Below are 11,939 nucleotides of genomic sequence, written 5' to 3' on the forward strand. Positions count from 1 at the left end.
TAGGAGAATCCATGGAATTTTCATGAGAAGTCATAGATGAAGAGTTTTAAAATTAGAAATAAGAAAGAATTATACAATTGATAAAAAATATAGGTTTATTCATTTTCACCTTGTCAAAGTTCCTCTGCTTCTTGTCGAGGTTGGCAGCCAATGCGTTGGCTCTCTCAACATCAATCATGAGGTCCTCCACCTCTCCCTGCAGCCTCTGCTTGGTCTTCTCCAGGGAGGCGCACTTGGAGTTGGTCGCCTCAATGGTCTCTTCAGCATCCTGCAGACGCTGGGCCAGCTTCTTCCTGTTGGACAACAGACGGTGGTTTTATGGTGTAACTTTTTTTACTTTCACAAACAATACATATTGATGTAACATTTTCTCAGAGCCCCCTACCACCCTCACCATCCACACCATATCTGAGTGTTTCTGTTGCGTGCGACTCACTTGGCCTCCTCCAGCTCCTCTGTGCGCTGGATAGCATCAGTTTCATACTTAGTCCTCCACTGAGCCACCTCACTGTTGGCCTTGGACATGCCGCGTTGCAGCTCTGCCTTGGCCTCCTGCTCCTCCTCAAACTGCTCCCTCAGGAGGTCACAGTCATGGCGGGCAGACTGAACACCGTGGGCCAGTGCGTTTTTAGCCTGTGAGAGAGAAAGACAAAGACAGATTAGAGCGAGAGTCAAACAAATGACAGTAGAAGTCTCTGAGGGTGGAGAGACAGTAGGAGTATCTGAGGGTGGTGTAGTCACTGTCTATGTAAAGATATGGCTCTAAACTCTCCATCTTGGGTCCCTTACCTTGACCTCCTCCTCAATCGCCCTCTTCAGCTCCTCCACCTGCTGGGTGAAGGCCTGTTTTCCTCTGGTCAGCTGAGACACCAGGGCTTCCTTCTCCTCCAGCTGGCGGCCAAACTCACCTGCAGGGACAGAGGAACATCTTGTTAATAGGGTCCCTGTTTTCTAAGATTGAAAATGCATTTTGAGGTATCATAGGGCAATGTTAGGTGGTGAATAGTACAGTCTAAATTATGTGCATATAGCCCCCAACACGTTATTCTGTTCTACTGAAGGAAAGGATTGGGTTGTTGTTCATTGTTGATGGTACCATTTTCTGTCAGGAGTCTGGCTCTCTGTCCGCTGATGTCGTTGACCTGGCGAACATTCTCATCATTCTTAGTCTTTAGCTCACTCAGCTGGTCCTCAAGAGTACGGCACATCTTCTCCAGATTTCCCTGTTAGTGAAACATGTTCCATCATTACTTTATATATGTGACTCCTGTCAACTTCAGTTCACTTGAATGGTGATGTAGTTGACCTTCCTCAATACTGCTTGATCAAAACATCACTACTCACCTTAGCCTTGGCGACGGCCTCCATGTTGCTGGAGAGGTCATCAATCTCCATCTTGTACTCGCTCTTTTCCTTCTCCAGCTTCTGCTTGACGCGCTGCAGATTGTCGATCTGCTCCCCGAGCTCAGCCACACTGTCGGCCTGCTTCTTGCGCAGAGCGGCGGCTGTGGCCTCATGCTGCAGGGTGGACTCTTCAAGATCACGACGCAGCTTCTGGAACTCAGCCTCACGCTTCTTGTTCATCTCAATCTGAGCAGCAGTGGCGCCTCCGGCCTCCTCCAGCCTCTCGCTGATCTCCTCAAGTTCCCTGGAGAGATCGGCCCTCTGCTTCTCAACCTTAGCCCTGGCAGCACGCTCAGCCTCAATTTCCTCCTCCAGCTCCTCAATACGGGCCTAGAACAGGGGGCAGGAGCAGGGGGATGAACACTACAATACAGTTGAAACAACTGAACCTCACAAAGTAATAATAGTATGTATATTTTGTATAAATGTGTTTAATACGAAGCCAGTTACACTAATATATTCAGTAGACAGTAGTGTCCCATGCGGGAACCAAAACCACAATGTTAAGAAACACCATCTTCCAACCTACTCAGCTGTCAGAAGCCACCTGGAAAAATGTGTGTTACCAGAATAAGGGTTTTCAGGAAATGATTCAAGTCTGTGCTTTTCTGTACTGGAGCTTATATCCTGTACTGGACCTGGAGTTCCTTGATCTTCTTCTGCAGCTGAGCTCCCAGAGACTGCTCATCCTCAACCTTGCTGAGGAGCTGGGTGGTCTCAAACTCCTTCCTAATAAACACAAACACATTGATTGCAGAGTTGGTTTTGGTTCGATAGTGTAAAGGCAGAGGATCATACCATTCACTTTGCTATTAAGAATCACTTGTAAATGCTAATTCATAATTACAAGAATTGGCCAAAAACAACCATTATAGCAGGTAATACTGTTCTCATTTGTTTGTGTTTACTTCTTGATTTTCTCATCAGCTTGCTGCTTGTCATTCTCCAGGTCCATTATGGACTCCTGGGCCAGTTTCAGATCTCCCTCCAGCTTTCTCTTGGATCTCTCAAGGTCCATACGGAGCTTCTTCTCTTGCTCCAGAGAACCCTCAAGCTAGAAGATAAAAACACATATTATTAAAATCTAAACAACTGAAGATAATATCATCTTACATACTATCATGGCCAAAATGTCAAACTCCACTCACGTCATCCACTTGCTGTTCCAGCTTGGTCTTGGCCTTGGTCAGAGTGTTGACTTTGTCCTCCTCTGCCTGCAGGTCATCCAGTGTCTGCTGGTGGGCCTCTTGGAGGGCTTTCTTCTCCTTGGTCAGCTTGGCAACACTCTCATCCATAGACGCCATCTCCTCTGTCAGGTTTTTAACCTGTAAATAGCGACAACATAATTACACTTCACCATAAAGGGGAGATTTAGTTTGTTATATATGGCATTTGTGGCATTTAGATTAGAACTGCATCAACAATGACTGTACTATAGATTCAACACTAGATGTCAGTGTTCACCATGCCAGTGTACTGAATGGATGTCATAAATGAGGGGGATCAGAACATGCAATGAATGTTGGAAGTACCCCACAACTGAAATTCTACTATTGTGTCATAATATTTCCTGCACCCACAATACAACTTGAATTCCATTTCTGTTAAACTATGTTTTGAGTTGATTATTGCTTGGTTAGACTGTAAGACACAAGACCTTGTTTTCAGTGGCGTGCTTCTCCTTCTCCACTTTGGCCAGGGTGAGCTCCAGGTCATCAATGTCCTTCTTCAGCTCAGAGCACTCATCCTCCAGCTTCCTCTTCTTGGCAGTCAACTCAGCATTGATCTCCTCCTCATCCTCCAGCCTCTCGGTCGTCTCTTTGAGTTTGGCCTCCTGCTGGATCTTGCTCTTGATGAGCCCCTCACACCTTTCCTCAGCATCGTTCAGACTCTCTCCTTCCTGGTTTCAGAACAGGAGAAAATATCAGCGACCAAACTTCCTGTATCAAAATATACACTTTAGTCAAAAAGGTCAGAGCAAATTAATAGACATTCATGAAATATATACAATAAAAATATGTGAGTTTGCAACATACTTTACAGTGTGTGTGTATTCATGTGTATTTAAATGTGCCCATACGAGGGTAGTTGTTCACTCACAGATGCGACTTGGAGTGACAGGTCGTTCTTCTCCTGCGTCAGGGCCACCAACTTCTCCTCCATTTGCTTCTTCGTGGACAGAGCCTTGGCCAGATCTGTCTTCATCTTCTCATAGTTCTCCTTCATGTTGGCCAGCTCCTTCTCAGTCTCAGCGCTCTGCAGCAGGGGCTTGATCTTGAAGTACAACTTCATCCATGGCCAGGTTTTGACATTCATGAATGAGCGGATGTTGTACTGGATGGCGAAGACAGACTCTCTGTTCAACAGAAAGGATACAGTAGCATGGTGAGTGACATGCTTAAAGCTACACTCGGTGACTCGAAGAACAACAAAATGGACCCCACACCACTGTTTGTTTACAGCTGAGGAATTGGGCTTGGAAAATGTAACCCCTATTAAATTCATAGACATCGTGTAGATGCAAGGACTGACAGGTCAGTCATGTTAAGCTCAATAAGCATTTTATATACTTCAAGAATGAATGGGTAAATACCATACATTTAAATGACAGTTGAACAGGTGGTTGACAGAAAGCTTTGCCAAGATGTCTACTATTCCTCACCTCCTCTCCATCATCTTGCTGAATTCTCTCCTCATGAGGAATCCACGGCTGAGAGCCTGGACCATGCCGACCAGAGCGGCCAGTTTCTCATCTCTCATCTCCTCCAGGACACCCAGCAGACCGGCTTTGAAGAACACCTGAGACACAGGTTAACATGGTCAATGGAACCACAGATGGAGACAGATAGAATGGAAAGAGGGGAACAACACCACTAGATTGATTTAAACATAAGCTTTGCAACTGTTATAAACAAACCATGGGATAAGTTGTTTCTAAATTGTTAGTTGTAGATTAATAATGTACACAGATACAGATAACTGCAGCCATACCACTATAACACAATGCACATGATGATGCCTTTAGTTTCTCTTCTATACTTGTGATGAATAAACAGAACAATGTTTTTCCACCTTTTCCATTAGTTAACTGAAGAAGAAAGAACAAAGGATGGATAGATCAACTGAAGAGATGTTATACTGTACGGGTTTAACATTTTAAACACAGTTGACAACATAGTGGTCAAAACACAACTTCAATGATAATTTAAACCCGGACCATATAAAATCTCTCCAGTCAGCTTTTACTGGGGGTTTTGACTGACTTTGGTGTGTCCAAACTTGTAATCCTCGTGATTCACATCAATGGACCCAAGCAGCTTCTCAGAAGCCTTCTTGTTGTCCATGAACTGGCCCTCAGGGATGACACTGGCATTCAGTACTTTGTACCTGAATGAGAAGACAGTTTTAAAATATGCCAAGTTGTAATTGGTTGGTTGGTTATACAGTGAGGTTCATAATGATCGGCACCCTTGATAAAGATGAGCAAAATAGACTGTCTAACATGAATAACACAAATACTGAGCTATATTGTTGTTATTGGTCTAAAAGCTTTTTGGATTAAAACAAATATGTATATGAAGGAAATAAACCCAAACCTGTAAAATATGGTGGTGGATCTCTGATGTTATGGGGCTACTTAACGTCAACTGACCTGGGGGCCTCGTTAAGGTCAATGGCATCATGAACTTTAACCCAGTACCATGACATTTTAGCCAAAAACCTGGTTGCCTCAGCCAGGAGGCTGAAACGTGGCCCGGGTGGGTATTACAGCAAGACAATAACCCCAAGCACACATCAAAATCCACAAGGAATGGTTCATCAACCACATAATCAACATTTTACTATGGCTATCTCACTCTCCAGACTTGAACCCCATTGAAAACCTGTGGTTTGTATTGAAGAGGGCCGTCCATGAGTGCAGACGATGGATATCAAGGATCTGGAAGGAGGGTCCAACATCCCTCCCATTGTGATCTACAATCTCATACAACATTCTAGAAAAATACTCAGTGTCCTCGTATTGAAAACAGGGGTTCCAATCATGATGAACCCTATCTTGAAATTAAATATGAATTGTTGAACAAAATCTCTTTCTCTGAGTATGAAATAATAAAATTGTCACAAATGTTTGACCGTACAATATAGCTCAGTATCAGTGTTATTTGATTCAGTCTTTTCTGCTCATCTTTATCAAGAGTGCCAATTATTTCTCTCTCTCTCTCTGTGTGTGTGTGTGTGTGTGTGTGTGTGTGTGTGTGTGTGTGTGTGTGTGTGTGTGTGTGTGTGTGTGTGTGTGTGTGTGTGTGTGTGTGTGTGTGTGTGTGTGTGTGTGTGTGTGTGTGTGTGCGTGCGTGCGCTTGTGCGTATGTACCTCTGCTTGAAGTCAGCATAGATGATTCTGCTGGGGAATCCCTTTCTGCAGATCCTGATCCCCTCCAGTACACCATTACACCTGAGCTGGTGGATAACCAGGAAGTTCTCCATCAGACCTGGTAAAACAAAACAAGTGTCTTTTAATACTAATAAACAGATTAAAGATTGGGATTGTTAAGGTTACTGATACTGTACTGATAAGATGACATATTTAACTCAATATTTCTTGTACCTGGAGTCTTTGACTCGTTGGGGATCAGGCAGCGCACAAAGTGAGGATGAGTGCTCCTCAAGTTGGTCATCAGCTTATGTAAGTTCTCCTGTAAGAGGGTTACAAACCATTTTCTCAGACATCATTTATGATAATCAATGCACCTTTTAAAGGACTGAATATACACATTTCAAAAGCTCACCCTGAACTGGGAGGACACAGTCTGCATGGAACCACCCTTCTTCTTGCCTCCTTTCTTGGCTTTATCTGTTAAAATTGGAAAAAGTAAAAGATAACTAGAAAAGTACATTTCCTAGAGGGGGTGGAATGAATATAATAATTAGAAGATTATGTAAGAAATCTAGAGTGGTCTTGTCTTCAGCAAGCACACTAATTATAAACCAGATCATATCTGATTAACTTCACACTTATCTAGAAGCAAATGCTGCCAGTGAGATTATGTTAAATAAGACCTACTACATGATTAAATTAACCAAGTCTATGAGTAAATCAACCTAGTAATAAACGTTGAGAAATGGTGATACATTCTAAGACTTTAAAGAACATTTGGGTCTGAGTTGTAACTAACGCTTAATTAAATATTGTGACGTGATGCCAGTCTTACCCTCAGGAGGGGGAGGTGGATACAGGGCAGCCAGAATTTTGACTCCTGACTTCCCGTACAACTGACAAACTGAGTCGTTCAGGGGGTCCTTGTTCTTCTCCAGCCATCCAGTGATGTTGTAGTCCACAGTACCGGCGTAGTGCACCAGGGAGAAGTGGGCCTCTGCCTTGCCTTTGGCAGGCTTGGGCTTCTCAAACGCCTTTGTTTTGCCAAGATGCTGGGCGTACAGCTTGTCCTTGAAGGTAGTGTCTGAAGACTTGGGGAACATGCACTCCTCTTCAAGGATGGAGAAGATGCCCAATGGCTTCATGAAAATAGATGTATATCAAATTAGTGATATTTCCATTTAGGATCACATTCATTCCTTTAGTAAACATTCTATTTGCAGATTACAGATCACATAATAGGAAACATATTGAGTTCTCAACAGTCAGATACGTTGTACCACTGTGATCATGTCTCACACAGGGCTCACTATGATCTTTGCTTTTGCGGTCCATTACAATCCTCACAGACAGCTTACCTTCTCAATAAGCTCAATGCAGGCAGCCAAGTCCATGCCGAAGTCAATGAAGGCCCAGACAATTCCCTCCTTCTTGTACTCCTCTTGCTCCAGGACGAACATGGTGTGGTTGAAAAACTGTTGCAGTTTCTCATTGGTGAAGTTGATGCACAGCTGCTCCATGCTGTTGTACTGTTGATTGAATTTTAAAAGGGATCATTTCATCATACAAGACTGTAATCCATCTCAATCAGAACTAATTGTCTTGTTCTGGTCTCATACTCACATCAAAGATCTCAAACCCGGCAATGTCAAGCACACCGATATAGAACTGTCTTGGATTCTTGGTGTCCAACATCTCATTGATACGGATGACCATCCACAAGAACATCCTCTCATAGATGGACTTGGCCAGAGCACTGACTGAGTTATTAACCTGCAATGATAATACCTCAAATTAATACATTAGCTATTGACCATGTCTGTCAGGATTTGGCCAGGATTGTTCAGGTTTTGGTCACTAGATGCCCCCATTGTGCTCTTTTGACCCTTTTTGTTTTTCCCTTGTTCTAGTTATTAGTTGCACCTGTGCCTCATTTCCCTTGAATGTATTTAAACCCTTCGTGTTCCTCAGTACTTTGCTCTGTGCTTGTTTCACACCCAGCCATGCTGTGAACTTTTGTTTCGCTAGTTAGATTTTCTTGAGGTACTCTGGTTTTGTTCTTGTTTATTCTTTATTATTCTTTTGAGGTTTTTCCCCTGTTGTTCTTACCACTTTGTGGAATTTCCTTGTGTCTTGGAGGATATACATTTTTTTTCTCTTGGAATTACTTTTGACGTTGCGGATTTATATTTTTGCCTGAAGATCTTTTCCTTTTTTCTTTATTAAATCACCGTCTGTAGTACTGCTGTGTCTGCCTCATCTTCTGGGTTCTGACCACTATTAGTGGCTTAGTTTACTAAGTGACTGTTTCTCACACCGGAGACCTGAGTTCGTAACCGGGTCCTGACAATGTCTGGTGATAAGACCTTGGGATAAACAGCATCGCAATTTTAAAAAAGCAATGCACTCATCCCCAAAATAATTACGGTGCTCAGAAAATGTTAGATGCTGTGTTTGGCAGTCTTACCTGAGCCACAGTCTGTCCCTTGGTCACATACTCGTTGCCGACCTTCACTCTGGGGTAGCACAGAGCCTTCAACATCTCAGCTGAGTTCAGGCCCAGCAGGTAGGCGATTTTATCAGCCACTGGAGAGAGAACCAACAACAACAGACTCAGTGACACTAGATCGCTTGTTTCTGATGTCACACTGACAAAATAGTTTGGATAACTTTTTTGTGAGTTAGGTTTTGATTTTCTCCCATATTCATAATTTCAAATCATTTCTGGAGTTTGGAATTTGGTTTCCAAAAACTCTCCTGCATGACTTTTGTAATGGAAATTCTCCACTAAAGACGAACACTCAATGTAAACAAATCCTTATTTATTAAGAGTAACATTGTTAGACTAAAATGAAAACAATGCCTTCCAATAAGGAGAAAGTTATCATGTTTGTTTTGTTTCTCAACCTTACAATAGGGGTAAAAGCAGAACATTGTTTGAGAGTGATCCATGTGTATTAGCAGTAGTGATTGAGAGGGTTTTCCTACTCGGAAAGATGTCCTAGTTGAAGGAAACTGATAACTCGTGTTCTTCTGAAAGGGGAAAGAACACTCACTTAATGGTGTTGAATGACCTTTGCTCTGACTTTCTGGTGAGGCCTGATCACTTAAAGGCTAGAGACACTGGGTGAGATTTCAGTATAATATGTAAATGCTGGTAAATGCTAGTAAGTAGTGTATTGCTGTTGTTGTTTGACTTCAATACACATTTCACCAGATTTGGTCTGCTGTTCTCTGACTCCCTGACCTTGTAACTCTGCCATGATGTTGAAGATATGATAGGGGGAGCATAAGCCAATTTGCGAACAGTTGTAATTCTCTTTGACATTTGAAATGGTTTGAACAGTTGTGATTCTCAGGTGAGAGTTTCGTCTGCTTGGGGATATTGAAATCGGGACATAATCAAGGGCCATCCACATTGACAGGCATGAGTTCCATGTGTACCATCGTGAGGATAAACTGCAACGCTATCTTAAGAAGAAAACAAAGAGACGCCAGAAGAATGAGTGCCGGGAGGGAGGAGGGGTGGTCAACCGTTACCTGTAACTGATTTAGGATTGTCCAAAATGGTTTATTTGGGGTTATTAGGTTGATTGTGGGGGTCTGCACACTTTGAAATGTTATTTAGTAATTTAGACTAGAAATTGAGATACTGATGTGTCACTAACATGCCACTGGCGACAGTATAAGACAAGGACAAATTTAATGGTAGAAATATGATATGAATATACTAAAGTGCCCTAGTAGCAGTGATTCATGTGTTATGGGTCAGAATGATCTTTGTGCAACTGTATTTGTGGCCAATGGCAAAGTACAAAGGAGGTCTGTCTCTGAGACAGAATATTTCCACAAGAGTGAGATAGGAGTTATATCGTAGAGCTAACTATATAGATTGTGAACTATTGCCGTGTGTATGAGTCTGAGTCTGAGTGTCTGTGAGTGGGACTCACCCTCTGTGCCGTCTGGCTCGGCCTGCTCCTCACGCTGCTTCTGCTTGAATTTCAAGTTTCCATGGTGCACTACAGCTCCTGTCAGCTTGTAGATGCCAAGCTTCTCATCATTAGTGAAGCCCAGGATTGTAATGGCTTCCTGGCATTAAAGAGGAAGTACAACAGTGATGAACTGAACGGTAGTTCGGTCAGTTACGCTACAGTTCTGTGCTGCTCACTCCAGAACGAATGGGATGGATAGATTTGATTTGACTCTTGACCAACACATTAGTAGATGGAAGCACAAAATGAGTTTTACACAGTTCCACAGGACACTTAGTGGTGCTCTCTTGTGGATGTCTTACATGTATGTGCCTCAAGGCGAAGTGTGAAGGAATGAGGAGTTCCTTTACGTTCATGCTTAATGTGACTAGGGGGCAGTATTTTCATTTCTGGAGAAAGAAAACGTTCCCGTAATAAACGGGATATTTTGTCAGGACAAGATGCTATCAACCAGATAACTCTTTCTCCATATTCCCGAAGGTGTCTAAAGTGACTTAGTTTTACGCATTTATGTTGAAGAATACCTGTAAGCGGCTACATTGCGTAAGTGGTCACCTGATGCTCCCAGAGAGATTCTCGCGTAAAATACAGAGGTAGCCATTACTCCAATCGGTCCTACTGAAAAACTAATTGTCCCGATGGATATATTATCAAATAGATATTTGAAAAACACCTTGAGGATTGATTATAAACAGCGTTTGCCATGTTTCTGTTGATATTATGGAGCTAATTTTGAATATTTTTCGCCGTTTTCGTGACTGCAATTTCCGGGCGATTTCTCAGCCAAAGGTGAAGAACAAATGGAGTTATTTCACCTACAAAAATAATATTTTGGAAAAAAGGAACATTTGCTATCTAACTGGGAGTCTCCTGAGTGAAAACATCCGAAACTCATCAAAGGTAAACTATTTAATTTGATTGCTTTTCTGATTTCCGTGACCAAGTTACCTGCTGCTAGCTGGACAAAATGCTATGCTAGGCTATCGATAAACTTACACAAATGCTTGTCTTGCTTTGGCTGTAAAGCATATTTTGAAAATCTGAGATGACAGGGTGATTAACAAAAGGCTAAGCTGTGTCTCAATATATTTAATTTGTGATTTTCATGAATAGGAATATTTTCTAGGGATATTTATGTCCGTTGCGTTATGCTAATTAGTGTCAGGCGATGATTACGCTCCCGCATTCGGGATGGGGAGTCACTAGACTAACACAAGGCATTTAGAATCAAACAAAAAATACATGAAAATTAGCAAGTTGGAATTTCACAGTACATTCAGTGTGTATAGTGGTCCTATCCATTCCATATCTAGAGTTTGGTTAACCCTTTGTTTGACTCACATCTGTGGCATCCAGCTCGTCATTGTCATTAATGCTGGCCACAGCGATCTGTCCCTGGCTACACATGGGGAAGTCGTAGGGGTTGGTGGTGAGGAGCGCCAATTCTGTGGACAACAGAGAACAGCTTGTCAGTTAAATCTCTTAGAATTCTGCTGTTCTAACTTTACATTATCTATCCCTTCTTTACTCAATAGATGGACTCAATGATACATGTAGTATATAATGAATAGCATCAAAAGAGGAGAATGAGACTTGTGGACTTGTGCATCACAGTGTATTACTTGATAGATATTTCCCAGAGACCTGACCCATGTCTAGATGCCTTGTTACCTTGGATGTAATCATTGTAATATTATTATTAGTGTGGACTATTAATATTTTTTATATATTCCATAGATGGGGGTGGGAATAATTTCCCCTAAAACTCTACTTTGTCGTACCAACTAGCTCAGGTTTGTGGCCTGTCATCATCTGGAAGAAGATGTGGTAGCCTCTCTCATCGGGCAGCTGGAAGGACACTCTGGACTTCTCCAGCAGGTCTGAGGGAGAGGAAGAGAGAGTGCAAGTGAGAGAGAGAGAGAGAGAGAGAGAGAGAGAGAAAGGGAGAGAAAAAAACATAAGATGAAATCAAATCTGATGATATGATCTCCTAAAAATAATCTGTGTGAATTTAGGAAAACATTGAGAAACAATCAAAACCAACTCACAGGTTTCAATGTCAGCTTTAGCCAGTTTACCAGCTTGGAAGTGAATCCTGATGAATTTACCCTGTAGTAGAGCATGGGGGGTTGAAATAGGTCAACAAATAAATCAACATTTTACTTTGA

General features: G+C 42.3%; 1 protein-coding gene across 3 annotated transcripts in view; it reads right to left on the minus strand.

The window, feature by feature from the left end:
• LOC109877501 (myosin heavy chain, fast skeletal muscle-like) overlaps positions 1-11,939 on the minus strand; it is a 79,802-nt gene that overhangs the window by 5,094 nt on the left and 62,769 nt on the right. For all 3 annotated transcript variants that reach the window (XM_031811332.1, XM_031811334.1, XM_031811333.1), the window contains 23 exons: positions 11,820-11,880; positions 11,553-11,651; positions 11,113-11,216; positions 9,730-9,868; positions 8,247-8,365; positions 7,403-7,552; positions 7,138-7,308; positions 6,615-6,918; positions 6,192-6,256; positions 6,011-6,098; positions 5,777-5,894; positions 4,668-4,791; positions 4,067-4,203; positions 3,505-3,760; positions 3,062-3,304; positions 2,553-2,729; positions 2,313-2,458; positions 2,043-2,133; positions 1,345-1,734; positions 1,097-1,223; positions 790-908; positions 437-633; positions 110-293 (listed from right to left, as the gene is read on the minus strand). In XM_031811332.1, the coding sequence (XP_031667192.1) occupies positions 110-293; positions 437-633; positions 790-908; positions 1,097-1,223; positions 1,345-1,734; positions 2,043-2,133; positions 2,313-2,458; positions 2,553-2,729; positions 3,062-3,304; positions 3,505-3,760; positions 4,067-4,203; positions 4,668-4,791; positions 5,777-5,894; positions 6,011-6,098; positions 6,192-6,256; positions 6,615-6,918; positions 7,138-7,308; positions 7,403-7,552; positions 8,247-8,365; positions 9,730-9,868; positions 11,113-11,216; positions 11,553-11,651; positions 11,820-11,880 (3,609 nt within the window). The remainder of the gene's footprint in view (positions 1-109; positions 294-436; positions 634-789; positions 909-1,096; positions 1,224-1,344; positions 1,735-2,042; positions 2,134-2,312; positions 2,459-2,552; positions 2,730-3,061; positions 3,305-3,504; positions 3,761-4,066; positions 4,204-4,667; positions 4,792-5,776; positions 5,895-6,010; positions 6,099-6,191; positions 6,257-6,614; positions 6,919-7,137; positions 7,309-7,402; positions 7,553-8,246; positions 8,366-9,729; positions 9,869-11,112; positions 11,217-11,552; positions 11,652-11,819; positions 11,881-11,939) is intronic.

This window comes from Oncorhynchus kisutch, unplaced genomic scaffold (genome assembly GCF_002021735.2).
Source record: "Oncorhynchus kisutch isolate 150728-3 unplaced genomic scaffold, Okis_V2 Okis01b-Okis20b_hom, whole genome shotgun sequence".
Taxonomy (NCBI): domain Eukaryota; kingdom Metazoa; phylum Chordata; class Actinopteri; order Salmoniformes; family Salmonidae; genus Oncorhynchus; species Oncorhynchus kisutch.